The sequence below is a fragment of the Cebus imitator genome, unplaced genomic scaffold (assembly GCF_001604975.1).
Source record: "Cebus imitator isolate Cc_AM_T3 unplaced genomic scaffold, Cebus_imitator-1.0 Scaffold427, whole genome shotgun sequence".
NCBI classification, from domain to species: domain Eukaryota; kingdom Metazoa; phylum Chordata; class Mammalia; order Primates; family Cebidae; genus Cebus; species Cebus imitator.
The window spans coordinates 1,316,909-1,334,598 of record NW_016107742.1 but is presented as its reverse complement, the minus strand read 5'-3'; the positions used below and the strand labels follow the sequence as shown (position 1 = coordinate 1,334,598).

At 59.6% G+C, this 17,690-nt stretch overlaps 1 protein-coding gene across 5 annotated transcripts in view; it reads right to left on the bottom strand.

Moving 5' to 3' along the window:
* PEAR1 (platelet endothelial aggregation receptor 1) overlaps positions 1 to 17,468 on the bottom strand; it is a 23,342-nt gene extending 5,874 nt beyond the window's left edge. Inside the window, exons 1-16 of one of the 5 annotated variants that reach the window (XM_017510048.2) lie at positions 17,310 to 17,468; positions 8,993 to 9,076; positions 7,305 to 7,498; positions 6,477 to 6,581; positions 5,616 to 5,716; positions 4,669 to 4,761; positions 4,166 to 4,406; positions 3,339 to 3,459; positions 3,023 to 3,159; positions 2,734 to 2,946; positions 2,250 to 2,424; positions 2,044 to 2,164; positions 1,141 to 1,304; positions 948 to 1,050; positions 675 to 821; positions 337 to 462 (exon numbers count right to left, since the gene is read on the bottom strand). In XM_017510048.2, coding sequence (XP_017365537.1) covers positions 337 to 462; positions 675 to 821; positions 948 to 1,050; positions 1,141 to 1,304; positions 2,044 to 2,164; positions 2,250 to 2,424; positions 2,734 to 2,946; positions 3,023 to 3,159; positions 3,339 to 3,459; positions 4,166 to 4,406; positions 4,669 to 4,761; positions 5,616 to 5,716; positions 6,477 to 6,581; positions 7,305 to 7,405 — 1,948 coding nt within the window. In that variant the 5' untranslated portion in view covers positions 7,406 to 7,498; positions 8,993 to 9,076; positions 17,310 to 17,468. Of the gene's footprint in view, positions 1 to 336; positions 463 to 674; positions 822 to 947; positions 1,051 to 1,140; positions 1,305 to 2,043; positions 2,165 to 2,249; positions 2,425 to 2,733; positions 2,947 to 3,022; positions 3,160 to 3,338; positions 3,460 to 4,165; positions 4,407 to 4,668; positions 4,762 to 5,615; positions 5,717 to 6,476; positions 6,582 to 7,304; positions 7,499 to 7,880; positions 8,132 to 8,992; positions 9,077 to 17,309 lie in introns of those variants that run through there. The other 4 variants (XM_037731866.1, XM_037731865.1, XM_037731864.1 and 1 more) reach the window with 4 other exon arrangements.
* Between the last annotated feature and the right edge of the window lie 222 nt (positions 17,469 to 17,690).

Below are 17,690 nucleotides of genomic sequence, written 5' to 3'. Positions count from 1 at the left end.
TTTCTCTAAATAAGTAAAATAAAGAAAAAAAAAAAAAAAAAGCAAGCAAGCAAGAACACGTCCCAAGCTAAGCCTATGATTTCCCCTGCTCCCATAAAAATACTGTTCTTCCCAGGCTTCCCATGTAGAAGGGCAGTAAGTTGTTTTTTCCCCTGAGCTGTTCACTGTTGCATCCTTAGCACTGAAAACAGTACCCAGCAGGTAGGCAGTGCCCAGTAAATATTTGCTCAAGGTGGGCCCAAGGATTTTATACCCAGGAACTGCGAAACGGAGGCCTCCCGACCTCAGCGCCCCCTCTCAGCATGCACGTGCTCAGACACACAAGCTACCACATACGCTGGGAGCAGTCAGGGCCTGTCCAGCCAGCCAGGCAGTAGCACGTCCCGTTGGAGGGGTGGCAGGAGGAGTGGTTCCCGCACTTGCAAGGCACACAGCGTTTGCCGTAGCGGCCAGGCTGACAGGCTGGGAGAAAGGGGCACTGGTGATTGGGGGCAGAGGCCAACCCTCAATCCGCCCTTACCCCACTGTCTCCCTCCCTCCTTCCCACTGCAGTAACTAGCCTGAAGACCGGTCAGAGGAAGAGACCAAGGGGGTTGGAGAGGGGAGCCCTCTGGCATCTGACACCACACTGCTCCCTGCTGGTGGCAGGTGGAGGGGGCAGTGGGGAGCCTCACATCTCTGGCAGGAGGGGCCTCGGAATCCCGGTGCACACACACAGTTGCCATTCTCAGGGAGGCAAGTGCCCCCATTCTTGCAGGTACAGGTGTTGCTACAGTTGACTCCCCATAAGCCCTCAGGGCAGGACAGGTGGCAGCGGGTGCCTGTGGGAGACAGCAGTCAGGTGTGCCTGGATGGGCCCCCTTCAGTTCCAGTGGGCTCTTCTGGGCATGTTTCCTATGGGGTGGATCCCCCAATCCACAGTAGGCCTGGAGCCCCAGAATGCTCACCCATCCAGCCAGCCTCACACTGACAGCGTCCATGAACCGGGTCACAGCCATCAGAGTGGTCACAGTCACAGCGACTGGCACAACCTTCTCCAAATTGCCCCTTCTTGGAAAAGGAGTGGAGAGCAAACAGGCCAGTCAGCTAGGGGACACCACGGCCTCCCTCCCACAGGCAGACAGGCTGTGCAGCACTCACCGGGCAGGGCAGCTGGCAGCGGGCCCCATGCCACCCAGGGGCGCAGGTACAGGCCCCAGTTTGGGGGCTGCAGACTCCCTCATGGGCACACTGGCAGCTGGCATTGCAACCGAAGCCCCAGGTTCCAGATGGGCAGGGCACAGAGCAGTTACCACGCTGCCAACCTGGAGGAGGGGCCTCGTAGGTAGGCATGGGGACCCAGCTCCCCTCCTGAGCAAGCACACAGTGGGAGCTAGCTGGGACAGATCCTACTATGCTATGAGCTGGGGTGGGCGGGGGTGTTCACAGCACCACACAGGAGAATAGCCTATGAACTATTCAATGCTGAGCAGAAGGCTAATTGCCTTCCAGTGAGGTACCACCCCATTCTGGGTCTGGGGTGCCTTCTGCAAAATAAAGGGGACAGCAGTAAACCCAAATGCTTACAGGGGTCCCATCAGGTAGCTAAATGAGTTCCACAGAGGATGTGCCAGACAACAGGGAGTAGTGGGTACGGAAGGTGAGGGACTTGTTGAACTTAATAGAGAGCTAGCCAAACAGAACACAGCTGTATCAGAAACCAGCCTAAAGGTTGCCCATGTGCCACTCTGGCAGATCTGAGGCCCTTCCCAGCACCGCAATTGTGTTTCTCTATGACTGAAGGTGAGGGATGTTCACCAGGGAGGTGTCTTTTGGCCTCAGCCTTCAAGGACAAGTAAGATATTTGTGGCTGAAGAAAGCAAAGTGGATATTCCAGGAAGGAAATAGCCTGGACGCTTTCCCTCCGTCCAGCTGCTGCCCCCTCCACCCTTACCCTGCAGCCACTCCCTTGCCCTTGGCCTACACGTACTCTTGGACTCTCACTTCTTCCCTTGCCTGTCCCTCAGTCCCTCAAGTCCTCTCTGGGAAACTCCGTCCAATTACCTTCCTTGCAGACGCACTCGCCGTCGATGGGTGAGCAAGCGATGGCATTCTCACAGGAGCAGCGTGAGGAACAGCTGACACCGTAAGTGTCCGGAGGACAAAGACTAGCACAGTGAGGGCCCTGAAAAAGGGTGAGCGGTGAGAGGGGCGGCCCATTCCTTGGCCTCTCCGCCGGCCTCTCTTCCTCGCAGCGGGGCGCGCCTCACCGTGTAGCCCGGCGCGCACTGGCAGAGGCCGCTGGCAGCCTGGCAGACGCCGCCGTGCAGGCAGAGACAGTGCTCCTGGCACCCCGGCCCGTGCGTGTCCTGCGGGCAGCTCTCATTGCAGTGGAGGCCCGCCCAGCCTGGCAGGCAGGAGCACTCCCCGTTCATCGGGTGGCAGCTGGGGGCGGAGGCGGGGGCGCGGCGCGGTCTGAGCTGGGCCAGGGCAGACCGGTTTCCCCGACCCCTCCGTGTAGTGGGATTCTCACATCGCTGGGGCAAGGGGGCCACTAGGGAGGCTCCCCGCTATTCCGAAAACGGAATTGAGGCAAGTAGTGGTACCCCAGGCCCCTCCCGGCCCCCGAGGCCCCTCCCTTTCCCCTCTGTGACACCTGTTCCCCTTGGATATGCCCCTGGCGCTGTGGCGACCTTGGCCCAAAGACCTCCCCATTGGCCTCCTGATCCGTTGACCACGTGTCCCGCGGCCCACCTGAGGCTGTGCTCCGGGTCGCAGGTGCAGGGGGCCTGGCAGCTGAGGCCGTAGAAGCCGTCGGGGCAGAGGCGCTCGGTGCAGCGGTCCCCGGTGAAGCCGTGTTCGCACAGACACGCGCCGTTGGCAGGGAAGCAGCGGGCGTCCGGGCCGCAGTCACAGGTCTCAGCACAGTCCTGCCCGAAGCGCCCCACCGGGCACTCCTCCCGGCACCTGGGCACCTAGCTGAGTGAGCCTGGCGGCGCCCCACCTCCTTCCGCCCGCCTCCTCCCTGCGCCACGCCACTCACCTATCCCCAGTGTAACCTGGAGCGCAGCGGCACTGCCCGGTGAATCGGTCGCAGAGGCCGCCGTTGTGACAGCGACATTTCTGGGAGCAGTTGGGTCCGTGAAAGCCCTCTGGGCAGGGCAGGGAGCAGATGGTGCCCTGTGGGGATGAGAGGTCAACAGGGCCAGGCACCCAGCCTCCTCCCCAAGGCCACAGGACCCCTGACACCCCCATACGCACAGAGCTCACCCCTCACTCACACCCTCCTTGGAGCCCTGCTTAGCACCACCCACAGAATACACCCCACACCCCATGCCCACAGGCTCCACCCTCCATACCATCCAGCCAGGGGGGCAGCTGCAGGAGCCCTTCGGGGCTTGGAAGACACCTCCATTTTGGCAAGGATGGGTGCTGGGGCAGAAGAAACCAGCAGTGCCCTGGAGGCAGGACACATCACAGCTGCGGGACGGAGCAGGTGAGGTCAGTGTTCGAACAAGCAATAGCCGCTTCCCCTCTTGCCTCCGAGGGCTGTCGCCCCAACCCCCACCTCAGGACTTAGTGATTCACACTTACTCTTCCCTGCTGGGGACTATCAGTCAGAAAGCAAAGGGTTTCAGGACTGGAAATGGCAGGGACACCCTAGTACAGCAGGTGGTGGTAAGCAAGAGCCAGAGTGGCATGGCATGTGTGCCTCCTGGGCACCCGCCTCTTAACCTGCTCTCGGGAATACCCATGCTACTGCAAAGGGCTGAACTCCATGAGCGCCTCCACAAGGCCCCATCCTGATTTCCACCTAGGTGCACCTGCTCCCTTCTGGGACTCCCCAGCTCCCCCTGCACCCTGCCTTGTGACAGGGTTCTCTGGGTCCTTGTCCCAGCCTCCCTTTACAGCATGCCTCCACACACGTGCTGCTTGATGTTATCTCCACAGCCACCTTCCATGTAGACAATACTATTTCCGTTTTACAGACAGCAAACAAGCTCACAAAGTGTCAATGAGTTGCTCATTCCACTAGTGAGGTGGGATAGGTCCCCTGGGACCACGATCCTGGCCTCCACACCCTCCCCACACTCGGGGCCCTGTCTGAGCCACCTCATTTCCCCGTGTATGTGTGTGCACCCCTGTATCTGCGACCTTGTTAATGTGTCATTCCCCTGTTACACACCTGGGCCCAGTTCTCTCTGCAGGGCAGAAGCAGGCTCCAGTCTGGGGATCGCAGGGTGCTCCATGGCACTGGCAGCGGAACTGGCAGGCAGGGCCATAGTACCCAGGGGTACAGGGCTGAAGGCAGTTTGGGGGCTGCAGACCAGAAAGGCAAGCACACACCCCACTCTTGGGGTCACAGGGGCTGCTGCCGCAGGTGCAGGGCTTGTCACACTGTGGCCCCCACATTCCTGGGGCACACTCTATGGGATAAGGAGGCAGGAAGGGGGTCACCAGGGGTCTAGCCCATCCCCGGCCTCTGGTTAGCTCCCCGCCTCTGTCTCCCAGCCCCCACACCCCACTGTGTCTTCCACATCTCCAGAAAAGGCAGCTGGCAGCAAGGGGCTCTCAAAGATAATTGCCCTGGAGTCCTAAGCTCCTGTGCCCTGCTGGGGAGGGTATGCCCGAGGGTCCTGTGGCCCTGAAGGCACAAGAGGCCACTCCCCAGGGTCAGTAGCCACTCACCACTGGAACAGTCGTCGCCCCGCCAGCCTGGTACACATTGGCACTGATTGGGTGCCACACAACGGCCATGGACACACTCCTGGGCACAGAGCGCTGGGACAGAGATGGGTGTGAGTGAGAAGATGTGTCCACCCCTGCCCCTACCCAGCTTTTATCCTGCAAAGCCTAACCCCACCTTCTTCCAACACCAGGGACCAGAAGTTCTCCAAGCCCCAAAGCTGCCTCTAAGATAAAGAAAGACGGAGGGGCAGCAACTCATGGGGGAACTTAGCAAGATGCCAGGGTCTGTGGGTTCCCGTTCCTTTTCGTGAATTTGTCTGAGTACCTTGTTGGGAAAAGGCTTTGGGGGAGATCCACAGAAGGGGGCTGGACATGGACGCCGTCCAGAGAGAGGGCGGGTGAGGGCCGGGATGGGTCAGGCTGGAGAGCTGTGTTCCCAGGGGCTAGTGATGGACAGTGGCTGAGGGAAGTGGGAGGAGGAAGAAGGCAGGCTCTGGTCATTACAGGGTGCTGGGAGGGGGTGCAGTGGGCAGGAGAGACTGGATGGTGACAAGTCAGAGACCAATAGCAATAGGGAGTCAGGGACAGGAAGAGACAGAGGCAGACCCAGACACCAAGTCCTCAGACACACAGTGACAGAGAGATAGAGACAGACCAGAGACAGAAGGAGAGCTCTAGGGCAGACAGCGAGGCAGAGACAAGGCTGAGGGGCCTGGAGAGGGGGAGAGGACACCCAGGTGGCTGGAGAGAGGGGTGTGAAGTGCTGATGGAGAAGGAAGTGCCGATCCTGATCCTGGGGACAAGGCCAGGGAGCAGGAGGAAGGGGAGAAAATCCAAAAGGGCAGAGGAGTAACCCCACCCTAGTGGGGGCCAGGAGGGACTCGGAAGAATGGGCTGAGCTCCCCTCATTCCATTGCCCCACCCCCCCAGCCCCACAGTGGACTCACGGACACAGAAGCCACTGCTCTCGTAGAATCCGTGACAGCACTGCAGGCGCTGGCGGTGGTCCGTTTTCACCACCTGACGGTACACGGTCCGGTACACAACCCTAAGGAGACCAGGAAGGCGGCCCTCAGCCCTCCCGCTGTCCACTCTCACAACAGTGTGGCCAGGGTGGGGGGCGGGGGGAGCACCGCCTAACACTCTGGGCTGGGGGAGCATAGAAAGGGCATTTCCTGGCCGGGTGCGGTGGCTCATGCCTGCAATCCCAGCACTTTGCAGGGCCAAGGCAGGTAGATCACCAGGTCAGGAGTTTGAGACCAGCCTGGCCAAATGGTGAAACCCTGTCTCTACTAAAAATACAAAAATTAGCCAGGGGCGGTGGCGGGCGCCTGTGATCCCAGCTCCTTGGGAGGCTGAGGCAGGAGAATTGCTCGAACCAGGGAGGTGGAGGTTTCGGTGAGTCGAGATCGTGCCACTGCACTCTAGCCTGGGCGACAGAGCAAGACTCTGCCTTCAAAAAAAGAAAGAAAAGGCATTCCCTGTTTGAGGTTGCAATGAGCTACCATCTCGCCACTGCACTCCAACCTCCGTGACAGAGTGAGACCTTGTCTATTAAAAAAAGAAAGAGCATTTCCTTCTTGGCCCCCTCACACAGGCACATCCTGTAACATGCATGTACACCCCAAACACACATACACACATACACCCACATACACGAACCCCACACAGGCCACACGGAATGAGTCCCGAGAAGCCAGGAGTTTCCTCGGAGTTTCTGAGAAGTGAACAGGGACAGAGGGCCAGGGACCAGGCCGAGGCAGTGACTCAGGCAGCCCACCCACCCATGGAGGATGACAAGCACTCACGTGGGCTGGGGGCAAGTATGGGCGCCCTCCCAGGGGCGCTCGCAGGGCTCCGAGGGGAAAAGACTGAAGGGGCGGGAGTGGGACTCCTTGGTGGTCGTGGTGAAGCTGCAAGACAGGGAACAGGGTGAGGGCCGAGGGCAGGGAGAGCCCTGAGCGACACAGCAGGAAACGGCCGTGAGGGCTTGGCCACAGTGGGGAATCCACAGCCCAACAATGGGGCTGGCTCCCCAAGCCTAGGATGGGATCCCCATCCTGTCCCCCACTCTCAAGTCTGGAGGGCTTCTCCCAGAGCTGGAAGGTTCTTGGGATTCCCTCCATCAGAACCCCCTTTCCACTCGATTGGACCAGGGACTTCCATTTTTCTCCCCACACTACCCGCCCTGCATGGGAAAGGTGAGTGAGAACCGAATCTGGGCCCAGCTGGCGGAGATGTGCTGGGCATTTCCGGCTATATTCTGCCCTGGGTCTTGTGTCCCTGCCCTGTTCCCTTTGCTCCCCCTGGGCCAGCCCCTCTGCTTGCTCCACCATGAATGGCTCCCACTCTGCACTCTGTTCCGAAGCTGGCCTCCCAAAAGGACTAAGGGACAGGGACAGGGACAGAGAAAGGATGGGTCAGAGACAGGACGGAGACTGAGACAACATCAGAGACGGTGCTGCCGTCAGCAGCAACCCATAAAGAGGAGTAGAGAGAGCAGAAACAGAGAAACAGGCAGGAGGGGAGAGGCTGGAGAGAAGGAAGGAGGTGAAGGAGAGGACCCCCATAGGGACAGTAGGGACAACCGGGAGCTAGGGCTTGGTGCCCTCAAGGCGCAGCAGGGGCCCTCTCACCTTTCCCAGAAGCTGCAGGTGTTGGGATCACTGGGGTTGAGAGTTCCAGCCAGCCCCAGGCCCAGGGCCAGGAGAAGGAGAGGGCGCAGAGGCGGTGACATTGCAGAGGCCTGCCCCAGGGCCGGCACAGAGCAGGCAGGGGCGCTGCAGCGGGCAGCCTGGAGGACCTGTCTGCAGAGATCTGAGCCGTGGGCCTGCAGAAGACACCAGACTGCAGCCCCATGTCCTGTGGCCGCCTGCTCTGGGCTCCAACTCCCCACCTCACTCCTGGACCACAGTCACCTCCACACCTCTGGTCTTTGCTCATGAATTACTTAGACACCCTCACGTTTCATTCACCTGGAGTTCTCATCTTTCAAAACCCAGGTGCCACCCCTTCTGTCCTCCACCTCCCGTCCCTCAATGGCAGACAACCCCACTCATTGCTTCTGGGGGTCCCAGAACCATTCACCCTACCCCACTGTTCCTGTGCCTGCTCCCTGGCCATGACCTCCAGAGGCAGGGACCCAGTGCCTTTCATCTCTGAATCCCCAGCCCCCAGCCCAGGCCCTTCCCAGGGCACTCTGATATTTGTACCAAGGTGTGAGACTGGAAGCAGTGAGGGGAAGTGATGAGGGATGCAGCCTTGGGCTCAGTCAGAGGAAGAACTTTCCAAGTCGGAGCAGCTCAGGAATGGAGTTGGCTACCTCAGGTGGTGAGCTCCCCATCACTGGATGTATGCAGGCAGAAGCCAAAGCCAGCCTGATGCGATACTGTCAGGGGTTTTCTGTTCTATGTGGGGGGAATAGGGCTGGGTCCAGGTGACCTCCCAACCAGTGGCGGGCTGGAGCCAGCTCACGCGGGCTGAGAGCCCATGGTACTAGCAACGTGTTCAGTGATGTCATGTGAGTAGCCTGGAATCAGGCATGGGGGTTATTGACACTAGAGAAACTAGCAAACACTATAACCCAAGGCCAGCCACCCCCCCCCCGGAAGTCAGTAGTGACACCTTAGCCAGCACATTACACCCAGCTCTAGGGGCCATCGCCTGAGGAGGTCGCCAACCTGGTGACCTTGCATTTAAGGAAAAGCTCCCGCCTCCCTCACACCCTGTCGGCCATTTGGAAATGGGGTCCTCTCCCTCCCCACCACCCCTGGCTCCCGGGACTTCATACAAGTCTGCTCCCTCAGCTCCTGAGCTCAGAGAAGCTGAGCTCCCGCAGCACCACCCCCGCGGCCAGCTTCAGGTTCTGTGTTCCACGTTCCCAAAGCTCGCTCTGGCTCCCCGCTCTACACTCCCCGAGGCACCCACATCTGCTTATAATTTTTCTGAGAAGAGAGAAAGGTCGCGGCTGCTGGCCCCTTACCCCTCTGAGTATCTCAGGAATGCTGGCCCCACCCCACACCCCACACCCACACATTCCCAGGGCCCCCGCAGACCCTCTCAGCCCTAGGAAGGCAGCCCCTCCTTCCCTCCAGGTCTAGGCTCCTAACTTAACTCCATCTCAACGCCATGCTCCTCCTCCATCTTTAACCTGCCAGCAGCCCTTCATCCAGGAGGCTGGCCCGCCCCTCCTCCCAGTGCCAGCGTCTACCCACCCCTCCAGTGCGGCCCCGCCACCATACCCCATCGCACCCCTCTGGCTGAATCTCAGCCTCTAGCCTCCTCCTGCTTCCTCCCATCCATCCTCAGTCCCCAAGTAGCTCACCAGGTGGGACCTGCCCACAGCTCAGCCCTGGGGCCTGAGGGCCAGGGAATGTCCGGGGGGATCCCAGCGTTTGAGATATGAAGCCTGAAAACAGGAAACAGAGCCTGGCTAGGATGAGGGACAGCAGGCGGCACAGGGGTGGCCCCGTCCTCCCGCCATCCTGAACGCCGGGGGTAGCGTAGGAAAGGGCCGTGACCAGAAGCCTCTTTCTGGCTGCTTGTCTCCGGAGCGGACACTGCGGCCCCTCTGCAGGGAGAGGCCAGGGTCAGGAGTTCGGTCCCTCTGCAGGGAGAGGCCAGGGTCAGGAGTTCGGTCCCTCTGCAGGGAGAGGCCAGGGNAGAGGCCAGGGTCAGGAGTTCGGTCCCTCTGCAGGGAGAGGCCAGGGTCAGGAGTTCGGTCCCTCTGCAGGGAGAGGCCAGGGTCAGGAGTTCGGCCCCTCTGCAGGGAGAGGCCAGGGTCAGGAGTGCCCTAGAGACGCTCCCCAGAGTGCCCCAGCGCTCCACTCACGTCACCCATACACGTCCCGCTCCTGGAGTCGTCCCTTCTCCCAGCTCCTCAAACCGTCCCCTCCCACCCCGCCCTGCTCCAGCCATCTTCCCAGGCCCAGTGCCCACTCCAGGGCTCGCTCTGCCTGGCCCCAGCGAACCTTCTCCCCACCTCTCCCTGGCGTGGTTGGCAGCCAAGGCCGTGGGCAGGACCCTGAGCCCTCCCTCCATCCATCTCTGCCTCGCCTCTCCGTCTCCACACTCCCCTCTTCCTGGACCCTCAGCTCTGGCCCTGGCCTGGGGCCCCTGTGCTCGGACTGGACCGCAGCTCAGTCCGTCTGAAGCCAGGCTCATCACCCTTGTCCCTGGGTGAGCCTCATCTCCTGAGCCACACAGGGACTCCCCAGGCATCCGCCTGCCCTGGACCTGTTCCCAGAGCCGACAGCGGGGTGGCGTGGACGACCCCTGCTGCAGGAAGGACTCAGGTTAAGGCCCAAGGAGGAGGCGCTGTGTAGCTTGAGCAGTTGTGGGGACTGGAAAAGGTCCTTCCCCCATTCCTGTCACCCCAACCACCCAGGTGCTGTCCCTGTCACCTCCTCCCAGACAACTTCTAGGGGACACGGTTCACCTGGGGGGCTTTGAGATGGGCTGGAGGAGGAAGAGGAGCATGAGGAGGGGCTGGCTCTAACCCCCACCCCCTTCTGGCCGGCTGGGAGCTTAGCTGGCTAGAGGGGTGGGTAGGTTCTGTTTTCCCAAAGGTCCTCAGGGTAGGGCCGGAGTGCGGAGGAGGCATCAGCTGATCAGCCCAGGGGCTGGAAGCCAGGGTGGGGTCAGGGGAGACCAGTGGGTGGCCCAGGGAGGGGACAGATCGGGTGGGCGTCCTGGCCGGAAGAGGAAGGGTTTGGCCTGACCATTCTTTGCCCCCGAGAAGGGAACACAGGCCAGACCAGGAACCCAGAGCCTCCAGGCTTGTTCCCATCTAAGCCTTTGTCCCTGAGGGGCTGGGGTACCTGAACCGGCCATGCTCCGCAAACCCCTTCCAGCCGCAGCAGCACTGTGCCCCAACACTGCACATACCCCTCAAGGGGGTGAAGTCAGACCACTCCTGGGCCCCTGATCTGCCCTGGGGGCCCACAGTGCACTCACTGCGGGGGTACCCTGGAGCACCTCCCCAGCAGGCTTGCTTCTTCTCATACAGAGCCCCCTCCTGCTCACCTACTCAACCTTCACCCTCCAAGCCTCTGGTTCAAGGACTCAAACACCTTCCCTCCCAAAAATCATAATGTGACCCCACGTATCATTCACTGAGCTGAAACAGGCAGGGTGCTGAGAAATGTACATGTATCATCACATTCAAAGTTTACATTCACCCCTTGTGGTAGGTGTTATGGTCCACTTCAGACATGAGGAAGCAGGCACAGAGAGGGTAAGAAACCTGCCCAGGACCACACAGCCAGGAGCGTCAGAGCTGGGATCCAAATCCAGGCTGCTGGCAGAAGGCTCCCCATAATTCCATTCTTTTCCGAGCCCAGACAGGAAGCCCAGGGGCTCCGCATCTTCCTTTTAAAAGCCTCTCTTATGGGGGTGGGGGAGCTGGCAGGGGGTTGGATAGGAGAAGGGGACGGGGGTGGGGGCTGCCACAAAAGCATGATCAGAAGCGTGGGAACCAAGATGTGTTTACAGTCAAGAATGAGCTGACACTTCTCTCTCCTCCACCTCGAGATGCAAATCGGCTGGGCTTCTGGCCAGGCCCTGAGATCCCAGCCCTCTCTGCCTCCAAGCCCACACAGAAGACCAGATCACCCTCCCTGGGCTTCCCCAAACTCCAGCTCAGCTGGTTCCCTCTGGTAGGGAGCCCCCTACCCTCGCTGTGCCCCAGCACCTCCTAGGAGGAAGGAATTGAGTGTAGGCTCTGGGGGAGCGGGGGTGGGGGTGGGGTTCCTGGTGGACAAGAGGATCCATTTCTATAGAAAGCAGGGAGTAAGAGTGACGGAAGTGAGAGAGCAGAAGAGACCTCCCCACCGCTCATTCCAGCTTCTCGGGGAAGTCATGCAGCATAGGATAACCCCTGAGCTCGGCACCCCCAACCCCTGCCCAAGTTCAAGCCTGGGTGTGATTCCCAGCTCGTAGTTCCCTCGCCTGTAAAATGGGGATGAGATGGGTACCTCCTTTGCAGGGCGTCTGTGCAGACTAAACGAGTTGATCCAGATACAGCGGTTAGAGCCCGTGCCTATATGCTTGGTTAACATTAGCTGCCTCCATGACAGTGTCCTCAGTCCCATTCCTCCTCCTGCACCCAACATGGCCCCCTCCCCCTTCCCCCTCCCCCCTTCCCCCTCCCCTTGACGCCTTTGGGTATTAATTCCAGGAAAAACTTTCTTGTTTTCTCTGAAGAACCCCCAGGATGATCCGGGAATGAGAATGGGGCCGCAAATGCTGACAGAGAGAAAGGAAGTGTGGGCAGGAGGGGGCCAGGCTCCCCCGAGAACCTGATCCCCCAAAACGATGGGCTGCCCGCCAGGTGCATCTTCAAGCCAGACGCGCTTGACAAGGCAGGATGCCTGAATTCTGCCTCCCCTAGCCCCGGGCCTGAGCACCAACGCTAGCTCCTCACTAGGTCCCACTGCCCCTCCTCTCTTCTCCATCTCCCTCTTTCTGTCTCTCACCACTTCCCATCCTGGAGGACAAAGCTTCTAGTCCTATCTCTGCTCCTTACAAGCTGTGTGACCTCAGTTATAATACATCACTCGAGTCCTCTGATCCTCCATCTCCTCATCTGTGAAATGGGAGAATATCACTCCCTGCCACCTCTCAGGGTTCTGCAAGGGTTGGTACTGCTGGTTCCAGTGATCATTCTGGAACAGAACCTCAGACTAGAACCTGCTTGGTGGGTGTGTGTTGATGCAAAAACAGAATCCTCTAAGCTCCAGGGTTTCTGCCTCTTCCTTTTTGACGTTTGTCTTGTTCTTCATCAGACATTTTGCTATCTGCCTTTCTCCCTTCCCTTGTCAGCTTCTTGGCCTCTGTCTTCCTGCCTCTCTTCTCTCCTTTCTATACTAAGGCCACCATGTACAGTTGCACGGTATATTCACTGCACAGCGGCACCATTTTCGAGGGTAGAGTGGAAGCCGAACTCCAGCCACGATCCACTTACTAAAGCCATGCGTCTTAGTAAAATCAGGTGCTAAGTTCGTCTTGCCCTGTATCTCACTTGTCTGTCTGTCCGTCATGTCTTTCTCTCTGTCTCCCTGTCTCTGGGTCTGTTTCTCTGTGGCCTTTTCTAATCTATCTTTGCCATGGAGATAGGATCACTTAGTCCTTCCCACCCAGCTGTGAGATCCCAGTCCAAAGACTTCTCCCCTCCCTCCCCAAACAGGGAGCTCTCCCAGCGGCCTGCTGCGCTCCACGTGGGCTGCCCAGAACACCCATGTACGTGCTTGCACACTGAGCACAGAGCGCCGCCTAGATCCAGGCTGGCCGGGCCCTCGGCACACCAGGCATGTCTGCCAGATGGAGGAACAGGAAGCGTGCGTGTGCGCGCCAGAGTGCGCCAGGGGCTGGGCGGGAAGGGGCAGGGGTGAGGGGCCGGACTTGTGTTCTCTGTGGCTCAGGAAACAGAGCTAGAGGGTCCTAGGTCCAACCTGTTTACTCATCAGGAAATGGGACGGCTGCAGGGATTCTGATTCACACATCTATCGCGCACACACACCTCCTGGAAGCTGTCACCAGTGCCAGTCCCAACCCTCGCCACCACCCTGGAAAGTGATGGTGATTGTCATCCCCATTTCGTGGGCAGCACAGTGGAGGGTCCCAGGTAAAATGCCTTGCCAAGGCCTGTCTGGCTGCAGAGGCAAGAGCAGGATTCGAATCTGCTTCAAAGGACAAAGCAGGGTGCGGAGGGTAACCCCTGGGGTGACACAGGCTAGGGAGCAGCGCCCCCTCAGACCAGCCTGAGATTACCTTTGGACAGTGCTCTGGCCACTGCCCCCTTCTCCCACCCTCTGTGGCTCCCTACACCCCAGGAAGAACACCCAGGGGCCCGCCCCCGCCAGTGGGCCCAGCCTCATTGCCTCTGCCCCTGTGCTCCCATCACACTGGACAGCCACTGACCCACATGCCTCTCACACAGCACCATTGCCGCTCAGGCCACCCCTGAAACGCAGGTTCTACACAGCCTCCAAGGCCAGCCTCTTCCAGGAAGCCCTCCGTGGCTCCAGCCTCACACACTCCTCCCTGCTCTCCAGGCCTTCCTGCAGGCTTTCTGCACAGTCACCATAGACCCTCATGGCCTCAAGGAGGCCAGGGTTGCTCTTCTCCCCCGAATGCCCTGAGGCCAGCTCCCAGCTGGACTTGCATCTGTCCCAGGGGCTCCACACCTCCCCAAACCCCAGCCAAAGTCCTGGCACCAGTGGACCTCCTCTGGAGGCAAGCAGAACTCATCAGGCCAACCCAGGGCTTCACAGCCCCCGACATACCCCAAGTCTGCCGGACTGATTAGGCTGACAGATACCGTATCAGTGATTGCTGGCTGGTGAGTCTGGCTTCCCCACCAGGTTGGACTCTCAAATCTCATTCCTTCCCAAGGCTCTGTGAGCGGGCCTGGGTGCCTCCTGGCTGTTTCCTCGCAGCTCCCATCCTATGAGTCATTATGTTTTCATTAAAGTCAGCCTGCCTCACTGGACTGGAGCTCCCCAGGGACAGGGTACGTCTCTGCCTTCCTCACCACTGTAACCCCACCAGGCCCCACACCCAGGGCGCTGGGCACCCAGCAGGCAGTCACTAAACGTTCGCGTGGAGTGGATGGACTGATACACCCTGAAGTCCTTTCTGTCTCCAGTTAGCCTTAACTTTCCCGGGAATGGGAAAGAGAGAGAGACGCTGAGAGGCCGTGGCTTCCCCCCATACCCCACACAGCAGAAATGGGCCCTTGTCCTGGGGCCCTCGACACACAATGAAGTGCGTGTTTGCTGTGATGATGGAAGGCGGAAGGCAGAAAGAACTTTTCAATGTTACAAAGCAAAAGGCGGCTCCAGACTTGCCCTTCTGACCCCCAGCAGGAATTCCTCGGGGCTGGCCTCCAAGTTCCTACGGCATGAGTGCACGCAGCGCCAGGCCCTGAGTCACCTGGAGGTGTAGTGGCATGCCTGCGGCGCCTGAGCCCTCATCCGGTGCCTCCCACCCAGGGACAACACCCCCTCACTGTCCACTGCACACATCTCCCGCTACCCAGAGGGACTGGACCCCAGGTGCCACTCCATGGGGCTAGGACGGAGGGCAAAAGCGGGAGGGCATGAGCACCCACCGGCAGTGAATGGGCCAGGCCCCAGGACTCACCCTCAGGCTGTTTCTCCCAGGACGCGGGTCTTGCTGCACGTGGGAGCTGTAATACTAATTACCGCGCCTTGTTAAATGTGTACTGCGGGTGCTGGATCCTTTTAGTTCTCCCAGCATGCCTAAAAGTAAGTGCTGTTATGCCTCCCATTTTATGGATGAAGACATATCCCAGAAAGGTTCAGTGATTTGTCCTAGGCCACACAGGTGACTGAAGCCAGAGCAGGGGTTTGGGCCAGGTTTATCTAACACCAAAGCCTGTGCTGCTTTCTTTTTCTTTTGTTTTGAGACAGAGCTTCACTGTGTACCCAGGCTGGAACGCGGTGGCCTGATAAACGGCTCACTGCAGCCTCAACCTCCTGAGCAATGGACCCACAGGTGGGCACCAACACCCCCGGCTAATTAAAAAGAAATTGTAGAGATGCAATCTCACTATGTTGACCAGGCTGGTCTTGAACTCCTGGCCTCTAGATTTCCTCACACCTTGGCCTCCCCAAGTGCTGGGATTACAGGCGTGAGCCACCTCGCCTGGCATTTCCTGTGTGCTGCTTTCTAAACTCATAGTTTCTTTGGTCTTCTGACTTTCTCCCTCTCCCTCTGTCTCCACCTCCCTTTGTTCTGTCTCTAGGTCTCTGTTCTGTTTTTCTAGGCCTGCTTTTCCTCCTCTGGGCATTTAGCTGTAATGAGTCTGCTTCTGCGGTGTCTCTTCATCTGTCAGCCTGTTTCCATGTTTATGTCTGTCTCTTATCTCTGTCTTTGTGTTTCTCTCTCTCTTTCCCTGTCTTCTCTGTCCCTTCCTTCTGGCTTCTCTCCTGTAGGTTAGGTGACAGGAGCCAACATTCTCCCCAGAGCTGGGATGGCCCCCCAGCGTTCCCCATGAGTCCTGGGAGGCCTCTTTCTCAAGGCTCCCTAGGCTCCTCAGCGGAGAGGCTTGGAGAGCAGAGCGTGCTGGGTGGAGGGAGGCGCACAGCAGCCCCACGACTTCTATCTCTCTCCAGGTTTCCGACTGGTGGATGGGGCTGCCCGGAGTGTGAGTTTCCTTTTCTGGGAGAGTCTGATAGGGAAGGTTGAGGGGGAACAGAGGGTGGAGAAACAGCTGCCAACTCTCAGCTTCCCCCTCCAGTGGAGAGAGAGGAAGGCAGAGAGGTGAGCTTGGCCAACCCAGCTCCATCTGCACTGGGGCACATGGTGGATGGAGATGGCAGCCCCACCTGCACTGGGGCACATGGTGGATGGATCTTCAGAGGCCTCAAGAGTGGGAAAGGCCACAGCAGGCAGGAGACAAAGGGAACAGGCAGGCTGCGCCCACACCCTGGCTCACGAGCACACACAATAGGTCCTATACCATGAACTGGGTTTGAGGGGTTCAGAGACTAGCTCCCCCATCTCCAACCATCCCCCTAGCACAAGGCCAGCTTAGGCCAGAGTTGAGAGCTGACACCCAGCCCAATGCTGCCTGAGCTGAGGCCTGGCTGAGCCTGGGAATCTCAGGCCAGCACAAGCTGTTCCAGTCCCCAGGGGAAAAGGGTCATGGCCCAGCCCCGGGAGAGGCCACTCACAACAGGCCAGAAGAGGGGAGTGGAGAGCAGCTATGGGAGCTAGAGATGGGGGCAGGAGTGAAGGGTGGCCTTGCTGGGGCCTGGGCTCCTGGACCCCCGACACACCCACCTGGCCCTTAGCACAACCTCAGATCATTAGCCTGCCAAGCTTTCTGAGGATCCAGATGCCCCGGGGATTCATGCCGGGACCTCAAGCCGAATCCCCAGTCCTGATAACTGGCAAAGATATGAGAGCCAGCGACCTGCAAACCTGGATCCCTCCCCTACATCCTCGCTCACACGTTCCTCCCCTGTGGGCAGAGAGGTGACACTGATGGTAAACACTGACATGGGATAATAAGCACTGTCCTCAGTGTTTACCGTCTGTGTATCCAGTGAACACAGGCGTCAAAGCAGGAGACATGCTTTTGCTCACTTCAGCCTCAGCACTCATGAGGTAGGCCCTATATTATTCTCCTTTAGAAATGAGAAACTGAGGCACAGAGGTCAGGTCTCTTGGCCAAGGCCCAGCAGACAGTAAGCCGCAGGGTGGAGGCTAGCTCTGCGGCAGTCTTGGCTCCAGTGTGGGTGCTCTCGTGGCTACACTTCCCTTGAGCCAAGGACAGTACCCCGGTGCCGGCCAAGGACAACACCCAGTCTTCTCTCCCCAGCCCTGGCTGCCCCCAGCTCACACAGTCTGCGGACCAGGCTCTCAGGGAACAACCTGGCTAGTATTTCATCTCATTTACACGTTCATTACAGAAGGGAACCCCCAATCCATCCTCTCTGGCCCCCTCCACTGACCCGCTCCCTCTTTCACGTCTCGCCATCAGTCCCTCTTTTCTACACTTCTGGCTCTGGGGTCTCAGACTCCAGCGGAGGAGGGAGACCTCAGGCCCTACACCCTTTCCCTGGGGCAGGGTGGTCTTCGGCCCCCCCTGCCGGGGGAGCGCAGTCACTCACCTGCCTTGGGGCCCCGTCTCTCCTGCGGACTGGGATGGGGGACCGCCGGGGTTTGCGGGGAGGAGGGCTGACGGCCGAGGACTGAGCGAGGGTCCCCGCGTCGAGCCCCAGCCTGACTGCGGGAGCGGCGTGGAGGCGGGACGCTGCTGATCACAGGGCGGAGAGGGGCGCGGAGTGGCGGGGGGCAGGAAGGGGGTGGGAACTCGGGCGCTCGCCAAGGCAGGAAGTTTTGACAAGGAAACGGGAGCCGGGGGAGGGGAGATCCAGGCGCCCCGGAGGGAAAACTGTGTTCAGGGTGGGATCACCGAGGCCGACTCTGCGCAGCCTGGGCCAGGAGCAGAGGGGGATGAGGAGGGGAGGTCAGCGCAGGGGCCCAGGGCC